The sequence below is a fragment of the Epargyreus clarus genome, unplaced genomic scaffold (assembly GCF_041222505.1).
Source record: "Epargyreus clarus isolate Ecla_fem2 unplaced genomic scaffold, WU_Ecla_fem_2.2 ptg000014l, whole genome shotgun sequence".
In the NCBI taxonomy this organism is placed as follows: Eukaryota; Metazoa; Arthropoda; class Insecta; order Lepidoptera; family Hesperiidae; genus Epargyreus; species Epargyreus clarus.
Genome location: NW_027332222.1, coordinates 15,250,709 through 15,275,715, shown reverse-complemented (window position 1 = coordinate 15,275,715; position 25,007 = coordinate 15,250,709). Strand labels below are relative to the sequence as shown.

Genomic DNA, 25,007 nt, shown 5'->3' with positions numbered 1-25,007 from the left:
AACTTTGAAAAATGACAAGTGCGTGCCTGGGATTTGAATCTCGGACCCCTCGATCAAGAGGCCGAGTATCTTGGCTATCATTGCTTGTAATTATTATTAAGATATATATAAAATTCAGCAATCATCAAGTTAACTAGCATTAATACCTATTCTTTTTTTTATTTTCTAAATAAAATTCCACAAGCTTTGATGAGTAAAATAGGCCCACTAACAAAACCATAATAACAGATTCTAATGGACCTGAGAACGTAGATATTTTTTTCGCAAGAGTATTACAATGGATCCTATATAAGATTTGCCTAGATACCTAAATACGCCATTGCCATCAAAAATACAGTGTAGTTAATAGGGGTAATTGCCATATTAAAGCCATTAAGCATCACAGGTCACATCAATAATAATATTCTATTGATAAAATTACTTTCATTGTAAAACAGCCATTTGGTAGCAGCTTTATTTACTTAGATTAGGTATCATAATATTTTACCGTATCATCACTACGTTACATGTGTATTGGTTAATACTTAATTGTAGTCATTCACATGGAAAGCTGTGCTGTAATAGTTAAATCCTTAATCAATGCTGTAATTCGAAAAATTATTATCTAAACAACGACTGTAATGGGAGTTGCTAATTCGAATAATAGTTTGTAAATCCCAATTATCATAAAATGCACATCCAGCAGTTTTTTTTTAAATAAAACAATAAACTCCAGAACTTAGTACCTACGTAATATTATTACGATTTTATTATAAAAGTTTAGATTTCTAGAACATGTAGAATCGATCTTTGAGTTGGCGCTTACAATTCGCAATATTCTCACTCGTTCCATACGTTTCGTCCTCAACTCACACACGCAAAAGTCGTAGTCACACGGAGTCACAGTCCGCTCCATTCATTTTCATTCATCCATCCGCCTTAGCGCGTCGGAGTAAGCGCGCGTGTCGTATTCGCGCCAAAATGTTTCCGTACGATTTGAAATATCGAAATAGCAGTGCAAGTTTTAAAAACTGTTCATTTTAGAATGTGTGTAAAATTAAACAGTTTGCTAACTAACTCTATCAGTGTACTAAGTGCGATGCGAGAGTGGTATTCTTAACTTGTTTCTGTAAAACTACACGATGCAAACAATTTTGTTTTATAATGTTATGCTGAGAATGCACAAGTTTGTAGTAATTTTAGAAAAATGTTAACCGGATTTCTAGTGTTTTCCCTTCTAGTATTCCATACATTCCATGTGGGTAAGTTGATCAAATATATATTCATATTTTATATCTCTTAGCACCTTCTTAAATTGTTTTTATGACCGTATGTATGTAGGTAAGTATTTTACCTTGTTTTTTTACTAATAATAAAATTAATTATAATCAATAGTTATGTTAAAAATTAAAAATAATTTATGCTTGTGATTATAAAACATCTTTTGAAATATACATCTACCTCCGTACCGTTTTAATTAACTACTTATACATTTGTCGACTTAATTTAATTTTTAATGCAATATAGAACCGGTTTTTACTGGTAACTATTTTAAGTGAATTAGATAACGGTTAGTAATTAGCTAAATTAACGGTAGCTGTTTAAATTCAATGTAATTTAATTTTCTTTATTATAATTATATCGAAGCATATCTAACTCTCAGGTGGGTAGAACTTTTCCAAGTTAAGGGCATAGTCTCCCGTGCTGTCCATATGCGTTTCTATTGACAAAAACTTTATATTATTATTTAGAATTCACTTATTTACTGTTCATGATGTACATAATTATGTTTCGATACCGTTAAAGCCTAACTTATAATTAATTCATGTTGAAAATATATGAGTACCTACTTACGAGTATAATATGTGCTTTTTTCTTGGCTGCCATGTTTATTTATGTATTATCATTTCAATTTAATTTTGAAAGGTGGTCGAGCCGGTATAATTCGCCCGGGGTACCACCGTCACACCCATTTGTTGTGAAGCACTTCTGCGTTAGTCTAGGGGTCTGGATGCCGGCAGACTTACATAATATGACGCGACCATTTTAGTCTTTAGGAATCGAAGCGTATTTGTTAACGGCTTCAGGTAGAACCTCTGTTTTATATGGAGTTAGTTACAAAGGTTACAGTTCCAGTGCGGCAGTGACCACTTACTATCAGGTGAACTGCAAGCTCGTTTGCTACTCCATTCTTAAACAAAATATCTAAATCGAATTTAAAAGCACAAAGCAAGTCGCAAGCAGACAAATGTCTGTTATATCAAAACCATCGAATCCACCGTGGTAACCGTGGTAGCCGCCACACCTATTCCTACCTTATAATAAATAGCAGTGTTAAATCTTGATAGGTTCTGGTGTTAAGGGTATAGTAAGATAGTCATACACGAAGTATTCTAATTTAATCCTTGGAGGCAGTAACGCTTCTGTAATCATCCTTCCAAAGGCACTTTCTATATGGGAAGAGCTAGATTTAGAGGTGTTGAGATTTTAAGGCAACTTATGAGCGAAGGCCTGTTTGTTATTCTTTTCCGAATAAAAGGAACAACTTTTTTCTAGCAATTATTAATAGAACAATAGTGATAACTAATATGGGAGTCCCTTTCTTGTGAAGGATCCGGGGCAGTAGCCCCGACCCAAATCCGGCCCCGTATAAGGGCTTAATTTATTGATTACATGTCCATAGGCGGTAATTTGATGATCCACCGGGTTGGTTGCACATTGTTTGCTACTTTTATTTTATAAACGTCACGAACTATCCTATGTAGGTCATTGTAGGCTGATCAGCAAAACGTGGTTGTGGCTGAAAACAGATACTAACGTTTACGCAATAATGTAAATCAATACCTAAACCTACTTGTTTCAAGTTTCAGCCAATAAATGAATTAGCAAATAGCTAACTATCGAAAACCTCGTCTGTTTACGCAAGGACCCGTATGTTTCGTGGTGTCCTTCCTGATACCCGGTGGAGTTGTCAGCTGGCCTTGATGACGTCGTTTTTATTTTATGCACTAGTAGGATGTGTAGAAAATTTAGCTATTATTAAAATTTAACCGTTATATGTAACTGTTATATTATATAGCTTTTACCAAAAATAGTTTCATTTCATGTTTTTTGCTCTGACTACTAAAATATTTTACTACGACACGAAACCCTAAAATGTTTATATCTACGACTGTATTATATCTACGACTCCATATAATTTATGTTCTGGGTGTGACGAAAGGGCTTGCGGTAGGGACAGTCCCTACCCAGTAGGGCGTGTGCAGGGTTTTTATGACTAACCGCATACAAACCAGACATGTAATGTGATATTCTTATAAGCCCTTTATTCTATGCCTGCACACCTCTTTATGTCTCACTGCTAAAGAAGACTTGGAGAATTTTTCACCACGCTTCTCCAAAGAAGAGAGTGGTATGCGTTAGTGGGCTACCATACAAGTATCGGATATTTTGAACAAACTTCCGCAAGTTAACATAATTATGAATAAACAAACAAACAAACAAACGCTTTCTACACTCACAGCCCCACACTAGGATTCCCTATATCGTGGGTGCCATGGACACACACATAGACAAATACACAAACACCCAGACCCAGAAACAGAAATCTAAATTGATCATTTAGATATCCGTCTGGCTGGGGATCGAACCCGGGACCTTCTGCGTGTCAGACCGGTATGGTGACCGCTCCGCCAAGCGGGACGTCAAATAATAGGTATCTTTAGGAGCAGGTTTCTATAACAATCACATAGGTTTATGGCTTACTCGAGACGGGGCCACGCGCCAAGAGGACTCCGGTTGGGTTCCTTTGGAGATCCCGGAGTCCTCTACGCAGCGCTGAGGACGGTCACCAGGGGGGTTTTAGTGCGGTAAAAGTCCCACATAACCCGTCGTTGCTCCCACGGCGTCGGGTACCTTTTGAAGGTTTCCCCCTCGTCAACAAAAAAAACAAGGTTTATAGCTTACTATAAATTGTAACCGTCACAACTGTTGCGATTCTTGTAACTTACCATCTCTATTCCTTACTCAATTTGGAGTTTATGGCAATAGATGAGCTGCAGTGACTACGTGAATACTAAACATCAGGTGGATAGCATGTTAGCTTATCAATTCCATTGCATAAAATTTGCTTATGTGTTTACCTAGCATTCTAAAAGTTGTTGAATGCTAAACATCAATGAAACATGTCACAATAGCCATATCACAAACTATGTGTAATTTACAAACCGTTATCATTATTACGAATCGTCATGTTATGTAAATGATAACTATCTATTGAAATAGTTCAGCATTATCTGTTTTGTTTCGTTATGTAGTAATTAATTTTTTTCAGGAAAATGAGTGCAATAAGTGGTGCAGTGAATGTTGGCAATAGGTGTGATGATTTATTGATCGCGGGTAGTGATGATATGGAAATGTAAAGTTAAAATTAAAATTCTTCGCAACTATCAGCTACCAACATGTTTAATGGTATATATTTTAAACCATTCGGTTCTTATGCACAACTCTCTGCCCACATAGGATACGTACTCATGCAAAAATAAAAATATACACCATCATAAGTCACTTAGCGATGACCATGTTTGGTGGACCATCTCTAAAACTGCATGGAACGTTTGGTTTAAAATATACACCGTCATACATTTTGGTACCGGATTGTTGCGAAGCAATTTTATCCTAACTTATTATATCATCATTTTCCGTATAGTAACGCCATGCTGTTAACCATATGGAAATAATTTAGATATACAAATACGTGTCACGCGCAGCGGTCACCATACCGGTCTGTCATGCAAATGGTTTCGGGTGAGACCCTCGTCCAAGTCGACTTAATGATATTCGTGGTATTTATTTATGTTAATGACACCGAAAAAATAGAGACAATTAAATAGATCTCAATAATTCCCTAGTACTAGTTCTAATGCCAGAATATGTTTGCCGTTGGTATCGTTTTGGACGGGAGTAGAGCTTCCTGTGGGTAACTACAAATCTCTATGTACTACGTACTATTATGTATTAACAAAGTGTTAACTAGGATTGAGAACGCGGTCGTCTTTGCGGTGGCAAAAGTCGTCATACGTCGGTATTACAAAATATAAGTCCTCAGTGTCCTGGTTAATTTATTCGACGTCAATTTGACTGCTTAGGATAGAACTTTAAAAAGTCTCATTATTTTGTGAATAAGATGAACAATAACATTGAAAACGGTAATAAAACAAATTTATGTACAACTTAATTTGCCACAAATGTTTAATCTCATCTCACATATAAAACCAGCTAGTCAATTAGTACTCGCGTATGTGTTTAAGCCCCCATATGTGATTTTGTAATATACATTAGTGGGCGCCATTAATACCACGCGGAATACAAAAAGTCGTTTTATTACCTAACCTATCAGTTTTAAAATGGCGACTGGATTTAAAGGTCACATGATCATTATTCTAAGCGTCGTCTTGGTTTTTGCTGCAATGAACACTAATATTATGAAGTAACGTGAGAATATTTCGACATATTTTCGACAAAAGTACAAAAAGTCTAAATTGCAATATGTGATGGGAACAAACCTCATTTCAAATGCCCAATGCATACAAAATCATGCCTAATTTGCTAGCTTTGTTTAGCCAGCCATTTGACTTCATACTAAACAGTTTTCGTCTATTTGATGTCAATCAGGCTAGTCCTGTGTTTCTTTAATCCAGCGGTGTTTTGTCTCCTGCCATCCTAGTAATTTAGTCCGAGATATGTTCGTCGTTTAAGAACATTGTTATCTTTTTTTATTATATCCTCATCAACTGTTTTAAAAATATAAGGTTCCACAGTAATAATAGCGAACACAGCCAAGGAAAACTTAATAAGTACTTAATACGTATTCCTATATAAGTACTATGCTAAGTAAAGTTTTGTAATGCATAGGTAGGAACGAGCTCGAATTTCTGCATTTTTGCTGATAATGATAACCTGTTTGTTGCTATCTGAAATTACTTGACTGTTTTTACTTAAAAACCAGCACAATTCTTTGATAAAATTGTTAGTTAAAAAATAATAAAAATGTAATTAAGTATTTACGACATGGCAACATTATAAGATTGATCAGACTTAAACAAGAGTGTTGACTCAATGTTTTTGTTTGTTTAGATCTATATATTTTGTTCCTTTATAACAATGAAATTAGTTATCATGGTCTCAAGATACAGGAGCGCCGTTTCACTTATTTCTTTAATAAACTATCTTAGTTATGATACTATTAATCTTTAACTCTACGAGATACTTCATGTCTTAATAGATGGGCGATACCCTGCACAGAATCTGGTTCTACTTGTCTTAATGATTGTTCGCCCATAATATTAATAACTCGTTAGCTTTATAAGGAAACCTTGGTCGGCCGTTGTCGTTTCTATTCACAATTACTCGTGAATCTTATTACGATAACGTCATTACCAATTCACCATGCCTATAAAGGTAATGGGCCAACAAATACCTTGGTTTATAGGTATGATGCTTCATACGTACGTCCCAGACATACGTCCGGAGACGATTATGTAAACATGTGGAAATAAGGTAATTAGTAATTAAATGCCTACTATGAGAGCAATTACTTGATTCAGAGGCAAACTCATTATGTGCAGTCACGAGGGGGTACACGCCTTCGACAAGGTTATAAGTAGCTAGTTGTATCTTGACGGGCACGATACTTGGAGTCTTAATCTGAAAGGTCCAAAAAAGATTTTCAGCGTTAACAGTCAAATTAGAATTAAGCCAAATTTTACTTTGGGGTAATTATGATGTGCTAACAATTTATTTTGACCGTTTAGTAAATATAACATTCGGCATTCCCAATCTAGGAAAAAATATGAACAATTATGTAGAATGGTATTTATTACCTATTTGACATATGTTTTTGAACGAAGTCGAAGTGTAGAAGTAATACTGATAAGTAAATACAGTAGGGTATTCTTAATTTTCAGATAAACACAATAACTTAATTTGTATACTCAAAAAGGTAAATGTAAATTTAGCTTCTTACGTAACTTACGTATAAAAGTAAGCGACATTCTTAACTCTGCAAAGTTTGCCGATGAACAAATTTCAAGAACCAAAATAGAAGGGAATGTTTGTCAGCACGTTCCTATTCCGACAGTTCTATATTTAGGAAAGCATCAACATCAGCTGATGTGTGAACTGTTATCTCCCTGACAACTGGACACACTTCTATAAAGTAGTTATTAGCGTAATGATTTTCCGTCATTTTTCGTACGGTTGGCTTCGAACTTCAGCAAAAAAATTTGAGTGATGCCAAAATTTATAAGTTGACTGCTGAACGCAATTGTACGCACCAGGCAGTCTAGAGTCTGGTTGGCTGTTTAAAACGGATTGACTTTCTCTTGCCAAAAATGTCAATTGTATGATTTATTATTATAGACTAAGCATTGACTAATGTGAAGATATCTACATAAATATATGTGTTGCTTAAATTCTTGAGTACATATTCTTCAGAACAAATTTAGTTTAAGTTGAGCAAAGCCGTAGTTAAGAGCTACATATTTGTGCCCTAACTGCCCTTTGCGTGTGACTTTATTTAACGACTAAGAAATAATTTATGGCGTTCAGCAAGGTTACCTATCGATATGAAAGTTATTTTAGTAGGCTTGTTTATCCAATGTTTATTAAATTAATTCTTACTATGTATGTATGTCACAGTTAAGTTCAAAAGCTACTGTATCTCATGTCTTTACCTATATCATTACTTTTTCTTTCACCATTTGAAAGTTAAATATTTTCTGAATCTAAACAAGTTATGATATTTACAATATTATCACATTTACTGCCCCGGAACGTAGTATTCAAAATATTTAAATCAAAAGAGAATCGGGCAATATTCGCTATATAATCTGACTAAATCGAAGGCGTTTCAATTATCGTCGTACTGTATGCGCTATTTTAGTTAATTTCATTGTATGTATAATATTCCCACATGTAATGCACTGTGCCCAGCTTTACATCACAACATATTACACCACTTGCCGGCCCTAAGCCAATTAATAGTGAAAGTTAGAACGTGAGACGCCCCGAGCGCATTACATTAATTGGATGAACCTATAATGTGATTAGTTTCATGGGGTTGTATATATTGTATATTATATAGTATGTATTATATAACATGTTGAATAAAGTTATTTGAATCGTCATTTTACGTTTAAATCACGTGACAGCGTTTTGCTTCATTTTCAGGTGTGATAATATGGTTTCATGTGAATTTTTGAACATCCTTCTCATTGTTATATTTGTGCTGTCTCTAGTTTTCAACCTCTTTTAATTTTCAAGGTTTGCTAGGATCTATTCTGGTTTTAAGGTTTTAATAAGGAACATACACTTAGACGCAGCGCTGTTACTGAATTAGAGCTGCATGTTCATTTGTTTTTTTTAGAAAATATTATATTATTTGTCGAAATCGCAGAAGTGATAATGAAGTAGGTATATTGTATGTTTAGTTTTGTGTGCCCCGTGTCTAATCACATTATATATATCCGAGGTTGAAACCTTACCCTAAAATCGAAAAGTATTGAAGTATGTTGTGCCTATTCCATTCACATTCATATGTCTGGTTTGTTAATACATACAATGACACATATTGTTTTTAAACTAGCGCATTATTTCTTAAAGCATGGATAATCGTTTTATTGTAATGTAAACATGCATATGTATTGTATTTCTGTTTAACTTACTTTAGTCATAAAGCTATTCTAGAAGTTTCATGTTTCACCTGTAAAAAATATCTCTTTGCTGTTTTCTTGTTTCGGATGTCTTGAATAATTTAAAGTCAATGTTTAATTAGTGGATTTTACACACATGTTCACACGTATTGTACAGTCTAAATTTAAATATTAGTTATCTTTTACGAAGAACTTTGCATTGAATGGGAGGCCTTTCATTGATAACTGATTACCTCAATCAATTTCTGACGTGGTTTCCATGATCAATAAAACTTGACCCATTCAATATCATGACATCAGAAGTCTTCAATGCTCCATGATTTTTGTCCAATTGAATAGTCTGCGAGGTCAATTTGTACTAGGCGATGATTGATTAAATGACCAGGAAGGTCAATTCCAAAGAAAAATATTGTACCTTCGAGAATTTGATCAGGAACTAACAGGATCTTTTTATTCAATTAACCGAAGAAAAATATTCCAAATTAATCGCTCGTAAACTTTATTTTTCATCCTGTAGTACATTAGTAAAAGCTTTGTGAGGGCGACACCCGTGGGATATAAAAAAACGTTGCAGCCATTCACTTATGGAATTGGACAGTAACTAAAAAGTTAAATTCGCAGAAAGTACCAAAACTAATAATCATAATGGACTATATGCATCATGAGTGAAAATAAATACTTTGCTAAAAAATAAATGTCTCTACGGAAGTCTCTCGTTTGTAAAGAAACTGTTACGAATGTGGGTCTGTGGAGCAGTGTGTTCCCATGAGATGGTTCTCAACTTGGCGCCAATGGGACAGTTAGGGGCCAACCGTTTGTTGGCACACTTGGTAGCTCACGGATGTGAAATTGAGAATAGCGTAGACAAATCACAATTTATATATCCTACTGGAGGATAAGGTGGTTGTTTCGTTTATCTTAATATAATGATATCAATGATAAAAGTAGGTTTGAACTATAACAACTCAGTTTACCTACTTTCAAATTGATCTTTATTCCATCGGAGAAGAAGCGGAAAATCTACACTATTATTAAATTGAAATATAGCTAGGATTTTGCATTCAATTTTATTTTTTTGAAACCTGATGGACTCAAAAATAGTAATGTTTGAACAATTTCTATTTAGGTAGTAGAATTGGAATACAGCTTTAATTCTGTATAGCAGGAAGGTCAATAGAATGATATGACTATTCCCGAATATACAATAACTTTACTTCAACGTAATGTGTCCGACTTTACACGTATTTGGTCCTCGGTAGAACTTCTTTTTGTGCTTATCAGTTGTCCCGAGGTCTAGCGAAATGTAATGGAGTGAATTGAAATTCATGTAATCTTTTCGTTTATTTGTTTTTTGAAAGCCACGCGGATGAAGTTGCAAAATATAGTAAACGTAAAAGATATCACTGATGAGTGATGACTAAGAAGCAATGTCGTAAATAAGAAAACACCTGGCCAGGACATAAATAAACAGATAACCGGAGGCCACGGGTCTATTATTGGTTTTGTATTCAACGTGAAGTAGCAACAATGGAAGCATCAGTCTGATGGGGTCATTGTGGGTTAATATTCCGCAGAGTATGTCACATGCAATTGCGAGTTGGCAGCTGCAATCAATTGAATCAGCCGCATTTATTGCAAATGTGTTACAATGACGTGTTTATCAATAAATGCTGGTATTTAGGATGCCTTGATTGATTTGTTTGAACGTTCTAGGCTTGTACTTTTAATTTACGCTCTGAAGTCTAAACTGTACTGGTGTGTTTAGACGATGGCGTGAAAATGTTTAATAACATCATCTTTATCCTTAGAATCAAAAATCTTAAAGAGGCGATTGTTTAACTTGCATATGCATATAAAGTAGATGTTATTAAATTTTGCTTTTGAACACTGTTTTATAGTCTTAATGTACAAAGCCCTTACATATTCGTCCTGTCTGTCTATCTATTCCTAATAAATATCGATTCCCCCGAAGGAAATTCCGAAAATAATGGAGGTATAGTTAAGATTTGGATTTACAAGATTTTTTAATAATATATGATATTACCGTAACACATTAGTGTGAGTTTAGCGACCTGAGAAATAGTGTTGTTTTTCAAAGTATTTTCGGGAGACACTATGGAATACAAATTTATATCTGCTGCCAATAAAATAAATTTTCATCCCGACAGTAAAACCCTTCGGAGTTCGTGGTCCGATACGCACTTGGCTGCTTTTTTGTACTGTCGTATATAGTTGACCTTGCATTGTTTTGACAATGTTGCTAATTTTGTGTGTAGGTATACACTTACGCTTTGCTATTTTGTTTGCGCAGCGTGGGATTAACCAGCAAAAAATTGCCGTATGGTAGTCTTCTGCCTAATTATAAGTGTAAAGCGCTGCTAGTTGAAATGGTAGGTTGAGATGCCTTTGGGCGGCAGTGGTCATTTACCCAGAGGTGAATTACAATCTGGTTTGTCACTTCTATGCTATTAAAACATGCAATTCATGTTACTCTCATTACTTATGCTATGAAGATCTCAGGAACGTGCCACTTAGATCAATTCATACATAAATCAATTACCATACATTGTTTATCTTACGAGATCTAGGGCTGATTTATAGTATTTTTAATCCTATGTTTATAACGTCTGAGTCATCTGACGTGTTCTGCATATTTAAATACTGACTGAGATATACCTGGCAAATACTACTTGCGTACTCTTAACTAGACAGGTTACACTACATGATAACATAAAGTCAATACAAACATTAAATCATTAGATATATATGATTAAAACAATAAAATAACTATAGTTATTAGATTCGGTATAATGATTTCTTCCAGGAACAATTTTCTACTAGAAGTAGTCGAGTCAAGTAGGAATTGTATTATGAGCGCAAATTAATGCATAATTTGTTTGTATTTCACTTATGTTTAGTTATATTTTTTTCCAAAATCGGTTAATTTAAATTCCAAGCAAAACATCCATCTTGAGTAAATACAATATATTCTGAACTATAGGAACTTAATTATATACTAACTTCTACCCAAAGAAATTGACGAGGTAGAAATATTTCAGGTGTTTTCAAAACAGCAGAACACTTAATTTGTTTTTGTTAAAAAATAGGATTAAAACGTTTTGTTTCAATTCCAAATCGGCCCACCTTGAAATGAAACGTTTACTGAATTATCATCAGCAGCATGATTAAGTCGAAGGTTTATTGCGCATCCTGCGGTATGTTTCGCAAATGCCATTTATGTACGTTTTTGTTGCTTTGTTACCAAATAGCATGAATTAAAAATTAATACTTAAAAAAATATAGTTACAAGTAAAAAGAAGGGTTCTGAGTATCGACATTATTTCCATTACAACTTACTTTGGGTATGGGTCCGTTATCAAAAATTAAATCTATAGTCCAGCAAACTGGTTCATGTTGTTAAATTTTGACAAAACTTTGATAACTTATACTTACGTAAGTATTAAGACTTGCTTCATGAGTTTCCCTTCGCCATTCAAGCACATTGTAATTACATTCGTATACAAAAATCCCAATTCTATCTGAGCTAAATGGCTAAAATACACGTCACTGGCTTACCTAAAACAACAATGATAATAAGCTCATTAATACAACTAATCACTAATCTTACCATACCTCCATAACTGAACTTCCTTCAACGTGGAGTAATAAAGTGATAGGTATAATGTTAAAATAGATGGTGAATATAAATGAAAGTGGGCAGAAACTACCAGCAATAGTAAAAGCAATAAAACAGAGGAAATCGTTCAAATCAATGATGCAGACGACGCCAAGGAGACGTGTTTGCGCCAAGAAACGCTTTCAGCTTACTAAGATACGGATGCCTTACGCAAAGCTGATCTATAAATAGAATAGGGTTCAACGTAATCTGCTTAAGGTGCAGTTAGCCAAGATTGGAAAACAAATTGCGGTAATCTGTCCAACAGTTCTATTGCCTTTCTCTTGGATAAAAGTAATGATTCAAACCCTATGCAGTTTCAATGGTCTTAACATTACGCAGCCTAAAAATGCACATAAGTTAATCTTTCGGCAGTTTGTATTCCAAACACCAAGGAAGAGCTTAGTGGTAGTAGAATTTTAATAAATGTCAGTGTTGTTTTCAATCAAAATTTGCATATTATGATAAAAGTATCGTCATTATTCAGTTTTAGACGTTTCATTTTTATAACATTTAAATTTATATTTTTAACACTAAATTGTCCAGCAAAATATGAGCTAAAGTTGAATTGTTATGCCAACATAATATATTACCGTAACCTTTGCGAGAAATTTCGACTGGATTCCAATGGACCGGTGTGACTGCTGTCATTTTAGAAAACGGCTCGCAATGAATATATTTATTTGAATTGTTTGTCTCACAGCTACTTATAGGTTCCAGAACGTTAAGTATTGTTAGGCTGATTATTTCCTTCTATGTTATTTGTTTATTTAACGTAAATATAAATAGAAACGGAAATAAGGCCAGCTATTTCGGGCTACTTACATGTCTTGCCATTAAAGGTCGTTTAATTTAAACGCTTGCTAATGGTCCACACATGTAACGTGCTTTACCTAATACGTTACATAGCAACCTGTAACAGATTAAAGTCCAAATTTGTCGCAAGTCTTGTGACTGCTTATGACTCATTTTTGTTAATATTCCCTATAAGGTATGATTTTGTTGATTTGAAGTATCGGTTAAAAATGAAAATAATGCTTTTATTGATTCAGCAGAGTGTATAGAGATCTATGGATTTATCGTTACATCTGGTATCGCATTACTTTCAAAATTTGTGAGTGTTAAGAAACATGATGGGGTAATGATGAAGATGGTTACTAAATTGGCATTCGTTAGATGAGTTCATAATATTCTTTATTGCTTAAAAACTAGATCATTGCTTAGTTAATAGATGAAGTCTTATGTCAACTCTTGAAAGGAGACTCATAGCGCGAGAACCTTCATAATATTGAAATACGAAATTGATTTCATTATTAAGTGTAACATTCCACGGTATAGCCATGTCTTTACTTATAAGTAGTGTACGTCATATGTTGACGGACTTCATCTCAAGTGACGTCCGCATTCGCGTAATAACGTTTAGATCCGGTCGTAACTTACAGGTTGTACACAGAAAGGTTATTTGATGTTATTTTCATGAGATTATTTGTTTTACTTGTGGACGAACGAACAGGAAATTCGTTTACACAAAACCTGATTTTGGACAAACAATAAATTTAGCTTTAACTAAGGTAGAAATAGCACGAGTAAATTCAATAGAGTAGTTCTATAACGATATACTTTTTAGCTCTTTTTTATTTATTGTTATACGTGACATGATATCAAACTACATCCTCGTTTCATATCACCACCTCATTTGCCACATTTGATTTTATGTTACGTTCGTTTTAGAAATGAAATAATTTTATCAGACGGATTGACGACACAACACTGTTCATAACTCATTTTTTAACAAGTTGTCTTGTTCCAGGGCATAGCTCCAGCTTGCTATGCGGGCGCACGAAGGAGGTAGAAGTGGGGGGTGGCATCGGCGCGGGCGCAGCGCTCGCGCTGGCGCTGGTGAGGCCCCCCTCCTCGCCCGCGCACGCCCCCTGCCAGCTCCGGCTGACGGCGCCTGACGCGGCCGCGTTCACCGTGCGACTTATTGATGTTAAGGTGGGGATTATTCCTATTCTTCATGAATTGCTTGATTGGTGTTGTCTGTTTTTATATGGAAAATAATATTACGTAAAGATTTAGGAGTAAGAGTCTAAGAGGATCCCATATAATGTTATAGATCGAGATGAGAAAGGAAGATAGAACAACTATGATCAAACGGATCGCAGAGCGACAGTAATCCGTTTAATCATAGTTGACTATCCTTCGGTAGTAGTAGTAGTAGTAGACTAGGCTTCGGGTAGAGCCGATAGTGATCACTCACTACCACCGGGTGCTTTCTCGTTTTCTACTTCAATCTCGTAACAAAAAACCTGTAGGTGAAAACAAAAACTGGTAATTGACAGTTTTTAAATTCGTAATTGGCCCGCTACAAGTTTACGGCGGTACCAAATTTTGACTCCGCCGTTACATTAAAATTTATTACTTTTAAAACAAAAACCTCTTATTTACGTAACGACTTACCGTAATTACATAAACTTCGTGAAGAATATTGTGGAAAACTACAGAAAAACGTGTATGAAAAGAATTCACTCTTAGGCTGAGACCGCACTGCGATTAAACGCACGCGTTTAACCGCAAGACTGAAACCGCTAAAATATAAAACATATTGCTTTCTATACAAGTGCACGCACTAGTGACTTTTTCAGTCGACTGATTTATTGTTACATTTTGACCGCGGCTTGTTTAAAGCGCGGTTTTTTGTCTCCCATAGTAATTGTATGGTGGGGCATTGATATAAACTAAAGATATGTTACTAGTGGGTAAAACATGAAATATACAAAATACACCAATTGGAGTGAATCGACTCCAGCCGCTCTCGCGGCGGCGTAGTAACTGACACGTATGTATGTCACTGTATACGTTTAACGTCATTATTTTAGTCTTCTAAGCCTCAAAATGCCTTCTTGGGCAATGCTTAAATGTACAAATTATGCAAAAAAATACCCAAGATTCATGGAATCACATTTCACAAGTAAATGAGGAGAAATCATTATATCTTGATTGTTTTTCGTGCTTGGTCCGCTATAATTACGTAACTGACAAAATAGAGATAACGTATTCCTTCCACAAGTAGTAATAGAGAAGCAAAATTTACGTACATATTTACGTATGAATGAATGAGTTACTTTCGGGTAAGCAAAAAGAAAAACGTGTATTTGTGTGTTTAGTGTAACACTTATTTGTGTTGTTTTGTGGGCAGGTAACATATCTATAGTTTTAAATATAATTGGTTTTTTATTCAGTCTCTAACCCCACAACACGTGCTGTTCGCCTGAAATCTATGATGAGACTGAAATAAAATTAAGCCAAAAGAAAACCGCAGTGCGTGTTCGTATGCGTTTTGGCGTTTTCAGCTTTTTTTATTCAGTCTGCGTTTAATCGCAGTGCGGTCTCAGCCTTAATCTTTATCTGTTCACCTGTGATTTCGTGTTCAGATAACCCTCGTTTACGTAAGCTGGTGTAATTAGTAATTTCTAGTTTACATACAACAAATATGTGGAAATCAGCTTAAAGTATTTGCTTTGGCTTTGTTTGAATAATATAAACGTCAGCTCGATATATTTAAGACTGGCGCAGTGAATACCTTGTTGATCTCATCCGTGGAATTGTATGGGTCCGAACCTTTGTAAAGTAGATGTCTAAATGTTTAGGTGAACTTAGGAGTTACGTCTTTGGGTGTGTTCAAAGAATCCATGACGCAGGTATTCTTAACGTGAGGCTATAAGTATATAGATATTTAGCGTTGTTGCATTGTGGGGAGTAATCTTACCAAATAATTCATTGGTTTAATTGCAGTGCCCTTTACCGTTTTTACCATATTTTTAACAACTTCAACTATTGACTAAAAACTTGAACGTAGATATTTTTTTTATTTTGAAATATAAATTTTTAACTGGGCCTCAAATTTTTGTGTGGCCAAGGTCAAATATTTCTAAGTTCGAGTATTGTCATATTATATTTGAAATATTGCAAATACTTATTTGTAAGTATGCAAATTGAACAAGGCAACAAAAGAAGCCAAAACTCTGTAACGCATACAAAATGTAGGTATTAGTGTAAATATTTCGTCAGCATTAACTTCAACGATACTGTCATTGGCTATTTACATAACCTATCTGTGAACAAAACTCGTTCGCTGTAACCAGGAAACGCCATTAAAATCACATAATGGACAAGCAAACGAGCCATAGATAATAGGCAAACAATATTGTTTGTTGCACTTCGAACTGATGTGGTCGATTTGGCACGCCCGATTTACTCGGCTTATGGCTGTGGACCACAAAGTGCCATTGACGTTACAGAGATTGCTGTAACTTGCATGGTCCAGTTACAACATACATCACAATGGGTACCACGGCCTATTTTATTTATTGCAATTGTTCACTGTAGCGAAATAGACTCCTAATCGCTAACCCGGAATACAAGAACAAGAGCCATTTAACGTACCGTACGTTAAATGGCTCATAATTGGGCCAATAATTAAGACGTAACAATTACACTGAAATGTGTAATTGGACTATACCAACTCAAACGATTAGATGTATTAAAGGAGATATAGAGATTACAGAATTACTTGTGAAAACATCTGGCGATAACATACTTACTTCTCCATAACATTCTGAAGTATATAAGTGAAATCCACTAATTAGCATTTTTTCACACTCTGCGTTTGAACGCCAGACCGAGCAGCCCCGCCTGCTCGCGCTCTAGTGTTTCCTAACCCAGAATTTTCTCTGGCCTTTCGGCCGGTTCTCGCCTACTCGATATTATCGATAGCGGTCCGTGCTTTGTTTATTGCCAATTTATTGGGAATAAACAAAACTCACGTCCCGACGCGTTTGAGTTGGTGGATACCTAACGGTGCCAACGAAACCAGCTAGCGTTGACCCGGTGCGCTTCTCAGACCTCTCGGCCTGAGAGAAACCGGCAGACCCGATCCCACTGCACTTGGGCTATCCCAAGGGTGACGGTAGCAGTTACTTTCCCTTAGGGGTAATTGCATTTCCCTCCCCCTCCCCGTTAGCTCCCTGCCTCGGCAGGGAGGCATCCCAGGTTACCATGGCCTACATGGTAACAGATAGGTTTTTCGAGGCTCTGTCCTCCCTCTTGAGCAAGGAGCTCAATCGCCCATTTGACTCAGTCAAACTCCGCTCCCTTTGCGAGCCCTTAAAATCCGTAACGGATCCCCTGTCCGTTACTGATTCACCCGCATCCCCTGATGCCACCCCGAGACACGAGATGGACTTCGATGCCATCTCGCTCAAACGCCCCGCCTCCTCCGACGAATCGTCGGAGCACACCCTCATCACCGCCCCCTCCTCCGACGACGACCAGGGTTTCACCCCTGTCAAGTCGAGGAAGACCAAGAAACGACCGGTGAAACGCGTCGCTAAGGCGACAAGTGAAACCTCTTCCGAGGCCTCTTTCGAAGCCACCCCAGCCCCAACGGCCCCCGCTCTGGCCCCCGTGCCAAAAGCCTCCACTCTGGCCCCCGTGCCAAAAACCTCCACCGAGCCCCAGAGCTCAACCCCCGCGGATAAGCCCGCCAAGCCAGCCACGCGCTGCGAACCGGCACTTGCCAAGTGCAAACCGCCCCCACACATTTTCTTCAGAGATAAGTCGAAATGGTCCGACTTCTCTAAAACCCTAGTGGAAAAACAGATCCACTACACCAAGGCACGTAACCTTCGCGACTCTATTCGCGTTTCATGCCCCACCACCGAGGACTTCAGGAGCCTCATTAGGCTCCTAACTCACCTTCAACTCCCGTACCACACGTACGCTTTAGAAGAGGACCGCAAAATCAAAGCGGTCCTTAGGGGTCTCCCCTATGAGCTCCCCACCGACGAAATCCTAACGGATCTAGTCAACCAAGGGTTCCCCGTAGAAGGTGTACACAAGCTGTACAACCGCAAAGGGGTGAAATACCCTCTAGCCCTGGCCATTCTAGCCAAAACTCCGTCCTCCAAGGACATCTTCAAGGAGAAGGAGCTCACAATATGTGGCCTTTCTGAGATCAAGGTGGAACCACCTAACAAGCGTGGCTACCCTGCCCAGTGCCACCGCTGCCAGCTTTACGGCCATGCAGCGGCGAACTGCACTGCCCCCCCAAGGTGCGTCAAGTGCCTAGAACCCCACGCCACACGTGAGTGCAAGAGAACTCGTGAAGACGAGTCCCCTCCTGCCTGCGTGCTATGCACCACTTCAGGGCACCCGGCTAACTACCGTGGCTGCCCTAAAGCCCCCCGTCCCGCTCAAAAGAAGGTTGCTAAAAAGCAGCCCTCGAAAGCAGGCCCACCTCCGGTCAACTCGACCAATTTCCCGCGGCTAGGGGCCTCCAAAACCCCAACCGCTCCCATGAGTTGGAGGAAAGTCGCACCCGCGACCGCCCCACCAACCCCGGCCCCTAAGGCCACTCCCACTCCCCGTCCCACTCAAGACGCATCGGTAAGGGAACATATCATGTTCCTTAAGGACTGCGTTAAGGGCGTGAACCTCGACGAGATCATACTCGTCTCGCAAAAGATGCGTAACGCCAGCCAGGCGGAGCGCATCGCAATCTACTCTGAACACCTAGCGTTGTTCAAGTCCATTCAATGAGTAACGTTCATACTCAACCCCTTCATCCCGGTCGTCAAAAACCTAAAGGCGTCTCGCTTATCTCCTTCAATGCACGAGGTCTTAAGCCTTGCATTCCCGAACTCAAAGAGTTCGTCCGCAACAGGGATATCGACCTGTTGCTTGTTCAGGAAACTTTCCTCAAGCCCTCCCTTAAAGGCGTAAGTCTCCCCTCTTACGCACTTGTACGTAATGACAGAGCCGACGACCGTCGTGGCGGAGGCACTGCCATCTACTACAAGAGATCCTTCCATTGCACCCCTCTGGAAACACCCAAGCTCACCAATATGGAAGCCACCATATGCAAATTAGGCATGACAGGACACCCGTCCCTGATCATAGCCTCAATTTACCTCCCCGCCAATAAAGCCCCTCTCCAAAGCGACTTGGAGGCCCTCCTCTCGCTCGGAGACTCTGTCGTACTATTTGGAGATTTCAATTGCAAACATACCGTTTGGAACAGTCGTCTGACTAACACCAACGGTAAGAAACTCTTAACCATTTCCCGCGCACTGGACTTTGATATCTTCTCTCCAACAGCGCCAACCCACTACCCCGATCGGGAAGACCAAGAACCCGACGTGCTGGATTTCGCCCTCCTTAAAGGCGTCGCGCTCAATACAAGAGCGATCGAAACACTGGACGATCTGGGCTCAGACCATCGTCCAGTCTCTCTACAGTTAGGTCCCTATGATCCAACTCCCCATACCTCCTCGAAAACCTTCACTAATTGGGAAGGGTACGAGAAATCTCTCACCTCAGCCATAGAGGCCCCCGATTCACCGTATACTATTCCCCCAGACTACCTTGTTAGCTCGGAGAAAATAGACAGTACGGTGAACTCACTCACCCAGCTAGTTCAGACTTCGCTTCATGACAACGCGAAGGTGGTAGAGGTCCCGAACCGAAAACTACCTCGCGAGGTCAGGAAGCTAATCCAAACTAAAAACGCAGCCCTCAGATGGGCCGCCAAGTATCCCACCCCTGTCCTTAGGAGGCGCGCTAACGCCCTCCAAAGGAAAGTCAGATCCCGGCTAGCCGAAATGAGGGACTCCAACTGGAACTCTCTCATGGAGGATATCCAACCTTCTCATAAGGCATTCTACAAAGTCGCTAGACGATTTCGTACCGAAGCCTTCTCAAGCACTCCCCCTCTCACGCGTCCCGACGGCAGCATAGCCTTCGAAGACGCTGAGAAGGCCGAATGCTTCGCAGATAGCATCGCTGCGCAGTGCTCCCCCAGCACTCAACCGTGCGACCCTATCCACACTCTCAAGGTGGAGGAGGAGGTCCTTAAAAAGATCTCTCTCCCTGTCACCTCTGCTCCCATTAAAATCACTACAGACGAGGTCCGGACCGTCATCCGCGGTTTGAAACCTCGTAAAGCCCCAGGTCCGGATGGTATCTCCAACCTGGCGCTCAAACACTTCCCCGAGCAGGCACTGACCCTTCTGGTCATTATCTTCAATGCCTGCCTCGATCTCAGCTTCTTTCCAACAGCCTGGAAGACAGCAACAGTTATCGGTATTCCCAAGCCTGGGAAACCGAAACATATTCCCTCCAACCACCGCCCCATTAGCCTCCTCAATGCAATGGGCAAGGTTTTCGAACGGGTGATCCTCGTTCACATAAGAGGGCACCTCTTCCCAATAGATGCTCCCCCACTCATCATTCCTCACCAATTTGGCTTTCGCCTCCAGCACTCGTGCCCCCAACAAGTCCACCGCATTGTCGAGTACATCACAAGCGGGTTTTATCCAAGACGTAACAAGACACTAGCAGTCTTCTTCGACGTCGCCAAGGCTTTTGACAAAGTCTGGCATGGAGGACTGGTATACAAGCTATACCATTCTGGTCTTCCTGATCGCCTAGTCCGCATCGTGGCTTCCTACCTTCAGGACAGAACCTTCCGCTACAGACACGAAGGTATCCTCTCTCCCCCACGCCCCGTAACAGCCGGAGTCCCTCAAGGCTCAGTGCTCGCTCCTACATTATTCATATCGTACTCCAACGATATTCCTATCCCCAAAAATGGGGTGCAGCTCTCACTCTTCGCCGATGACACCGCCCTTTACATCCAAGGGCAAAAGGAGTCATCTGTCCTCGCCAAACTCCAACGCTCGGTCAACGAGTTAGGAGATTGGTTTAGGAAATGGCGCATCGAAGTCAATGCGGAGAAAAGCTCCGCAATGCGCTTCGACCACAAACGCAGGCGCTTAAACAACCTGCCCTCCGTCAAATTACTTGGGGCCCCCATTCCATGGAGGCCCACAGTAAAATACCTAGGAGTTACCCTTGACCCGGGCCTCACCTTTAGACCCCACGTCTCTAAGGTCACCCATACCGCCCGCTCTTACATGAGCCGCCTCAACGCCATGATTGGCAGACACAGCAAGTTGTCAGCCAGGAATAAGCGAACGCTGTATAAGGTTTGCATTCGACCGGTGTTAACATACGCCTCTCCAGTCTTCGCTCACGCGAATCCCACCATCCTAGACAAACTCCAGGTCATACAAAATCTCTTTTGTCGTCGGGCACTTAATGCCCCCTGGTATGTCAGAAACGCTGACCTCCACCGCGACCTGGAGCTCGCTCCAATACAACAAGTCCTCAGACAATTCTCTGAAGCGTTCTTCGACCGCTCAGAAAACCATTCCAACCCCTTAATCAAGGGTGCAGCGGACTATGCTGCCCCTCTTCCTACCCGTTACAATTGCCGTCGGCCAAGAAATATCTTGACCGACGCTCCTAACAAACTCTCCACCGATGTGGAGAATCTTCTGGCCGCCCACAGGGGCGTACAACTCTCCATAGAGAATCGTCTTCCCGACGATTCTAATCTTATTCATGATACGTTGACACCTTCAGTGTCATCTATCCAGCGGTAGCTCCCTAGGGAGCGCCGCTAGCGCCTCTCGCTCCGCAAACGAGAGGTCGCTATCCGATGTCGGCTGTACGGTCCCCTTGGACGAATGCCTTAAAGGAGTTTTTAGTGGGATGGTCCTCCCTTCAGGAGGACCTTTCAGTCAGCCCCACACGACGCAGGCACCGGCCGTCGCGGCCTGTAAGTGCTTGGACGCATTTTTTGCTCCTCCCTCTCCGTAGAGGGTCAGCCCTTTTTCCACCTACATCTGGGCGCCAAAAAAAAAACAAAAAAAAAAAAAAAAAAATTAGCATTTTGTCAAATTAGTGCATTATAGCCATATGCTGCCTATCCATGGCCAGAAAGGAAAAGGGGAAACCTGTGACGAAGACGTGCATTTTGACGACTCCATACATACAACATCTAAAGCTATAATCGAAAAGGAATGTGAAATACAAATAAAGATACTAAAAAATTAAATTGAATACAAAAATAATTATATACGCACAGAAGCTTATTGTAGCCGAAACCATAGAAATTTCTAGGAAAAGTTGTAACAAAAGCGTCCCTGAGCGTATCCAATAACACGGTTCGAGTTAACACGCGAGGTTACATAACACTGCTTAATTTATTCAGCACAAATACCTATATACCATTCGTCTTTAAACACGTTGTTTCCAAATGCCTTTGTACTGTCAGTATGACGTCATTATGGATTTGGGGTGGAAGATGCTATAATTTCACGTAACATATTATGCAGAAGGAAAGGAGAAAATTAAACTAAGTTCTATTGTTATCATATAAATATAAGACGATTTTTGTATAAAGCGTTATTTTTATTAGAGAAACCAATCATGCAGGATTCCATCTAGGAATAATAAAAACAATAAGATCTTAGGTATAACATAACATAAGATAATATTTGATAGAACTGTACCGTAGCGATTAACTAATTTGCCGACAATAATTAGTATTAAGTTTTCCGTTATTGAAAAGTATGTACCCTAGTTTCTAGGACGGAATAGCAGCCGAGGTAAAATAATTTGATTTAATCCTTTGCTGCGTTATAATTTATATCAGTATTGAAAATATTAAATCTATTTTCAAAATATTAAATTTCAGTACCTGAATAATATGGCTTACTAATACCACGTTCATTTCACACAACAAAGTTGATTGGAGATGTGGAATTAGTGGAATGTAATCCCACCGGTTTTTCTACGAACTTATCTTAATATTTAATCGATCATCTATTATTAATAGGTTTTTCTAGTTAGTGATACAATAGTTCACTATCTTTGCAATTCTAATATTGTGGCGCTGTAACCGCAGAAGATTAAATTTATTTTTGATTTCAAAGAAAATATAAAAAAACAGACTAGTTGCTATAAAGTCGAAATCGAGTAGTTAATATTTATTAATTCAGAATTACTTAATGCTTTGATTATAATATAATTTTTGGCTATATCATAATCATTGTTAATAATAAAATCGTCTTTCCTCAATATTATTATTTTTTGCGCCAGATTATAAAGGACGTTGTAACTTGTTTAAGTAATTGAATAGTATTCATTAACTGTTATCGATTTAGCCTTACAACTCATTCGGTTGACCAACGTAAATTTTACTACCAAACACACAAAATAAGGTACAGCCTTGTTTTATGAGTATGACGTGCTTTATGAGTTTACGTTTGTTTTTACGCCGAGGTCAATGTCACTCAAATTGCTGTAGACGCTTTACTGTGAGGGATCGTTTCTTTCACCTTTGTGTATCATTGTATCGCCCTTCTATATGAAACTATTCACTTTACTTTTAAAATTTACCACGCTTATAACTAATGTTATACATGCAAGATCAATAAAATTTATCCAGGCTAGCTCTTTATGAGAAATCTTTGTAACATTACCGATCCATCCAAAATCGTCATAATATGGAAATATAGTCATACTATTTGGCTTTGTACAGGATATAGATGTATATTTTCATATAATTGAGGTCGAGGTGGACTAATTGATGAAGTATCCAATTTATTATACTTATACTGAATCAATTTGTTTACGTACACTAACTTCAATTCAGGAGACGTCGGTAAGGTAATCTACAGTTCAAAATTCTCATTTCATTGATTGTTGCAAACCTTGAGAATTACTTCAGTAAATTGAGTAAGTAACAAAATAAAATTAATTGCAAAATGTCAATGTCTTTAGCAATACTGGAGCGATAAACCACGAAGTTCGATGTTTCCAGAACCGATGACCTTTATCAGAACATGTACGGGACCTTTAATTAACGTTACTAATAATTAGTAGGTTTCGGAACTTTTGGCAGCCGGTCGTCATTGACTTGATCTTCTCGTAAATCAAAACGAATCAAAAGTACAGGAAATGTCTCTTATGTAAATAACAATAAAACTGCGGACCTTGTCACAATCATAAACTTAAATAATTGTGGGGACAGCGTGTTCGACAATAAAGCAATCCGTGCAAATTGGAATTTATTTGCAAAATGGAAGTCCTCTAGGTTTGTTAATCCTTTAATATTGAGAACAAAAGTCTAAATGTTTTTTTTCTGAACAGCTGAAAACTTTTAAGAAACAATCGAGATCGATTCACTGAAGTAACGTGTAGTACTATAGTGTTAAAAGGATTGCCTGAGTTCTAATAAAAAATCCCAGTGAATCAACAGCTAAGGAGCTACAGCTAATTTGTTAATGGAGCAATACATAATACTGACACATTATAGCTAATCAAAAGCCCTCCAATCAGAATGACTCATATATTCATAGCCGAAGCTAATCAAATAATACACTTTGATTACATTTGTTTTGCAAGCTTACACATCTCTATTTTTATGCGGATTTCTAAGTATTGTATTTTTTATTAATCCTATTGCGTATTGTTCTCTTGCTTCAATTGTGTTATAATTATGTTTGTGAATGGCATTTTTTCGTTAAATACCTTGTTATTTTAGTATTGTTCAATGTGCTTGTAGATTGATTTGAGAATGATATCACGTATCAATAGGTATACTCTGTAGGTACGGAGTAAATTTGTAGTTTTTCCAAAATTTCGCGCATTGTTTAATTCAGCTTTTTGACGGAGGCCAGCCAATCTCTTCATATCAGACATAGAAAGTAGTAATCAAAATATTAAAACAA

General features: G+C 38.5%; 1 protein-coding gene across 2 annotated transcripts in view; it reads left to right on the top strand.

Annotated features, from left to right (window-relative positions):
• Positions 1–842: 842 nt before the first annotated feature.
• Positions 843–25,007, top strand: part of LOC140746978 (uncharacterized) — a 68,143-nt gene continuing 43,978 nt past the window's right edge. Inside the window, exons 1-2 of one of the 2 annotated variants that reach the window (XM_073079180.1) lie at positions 843–1,241; positions 14,177–14,361. In XM_073079180.1, the coding sequence (XP_072935281.1) occupies positions 1,187–1,241; positions 14,177–14,361 (240 nt within the window). In that variant the 5' untranslated portion in view covers positions 843–1,186. The remainder of the gene's footprint in view (positions 1,242–14,176; positions 14,362–25,007) is intronic. The other variant, XM_073079181.1, reaches the window with a different exon arrangement.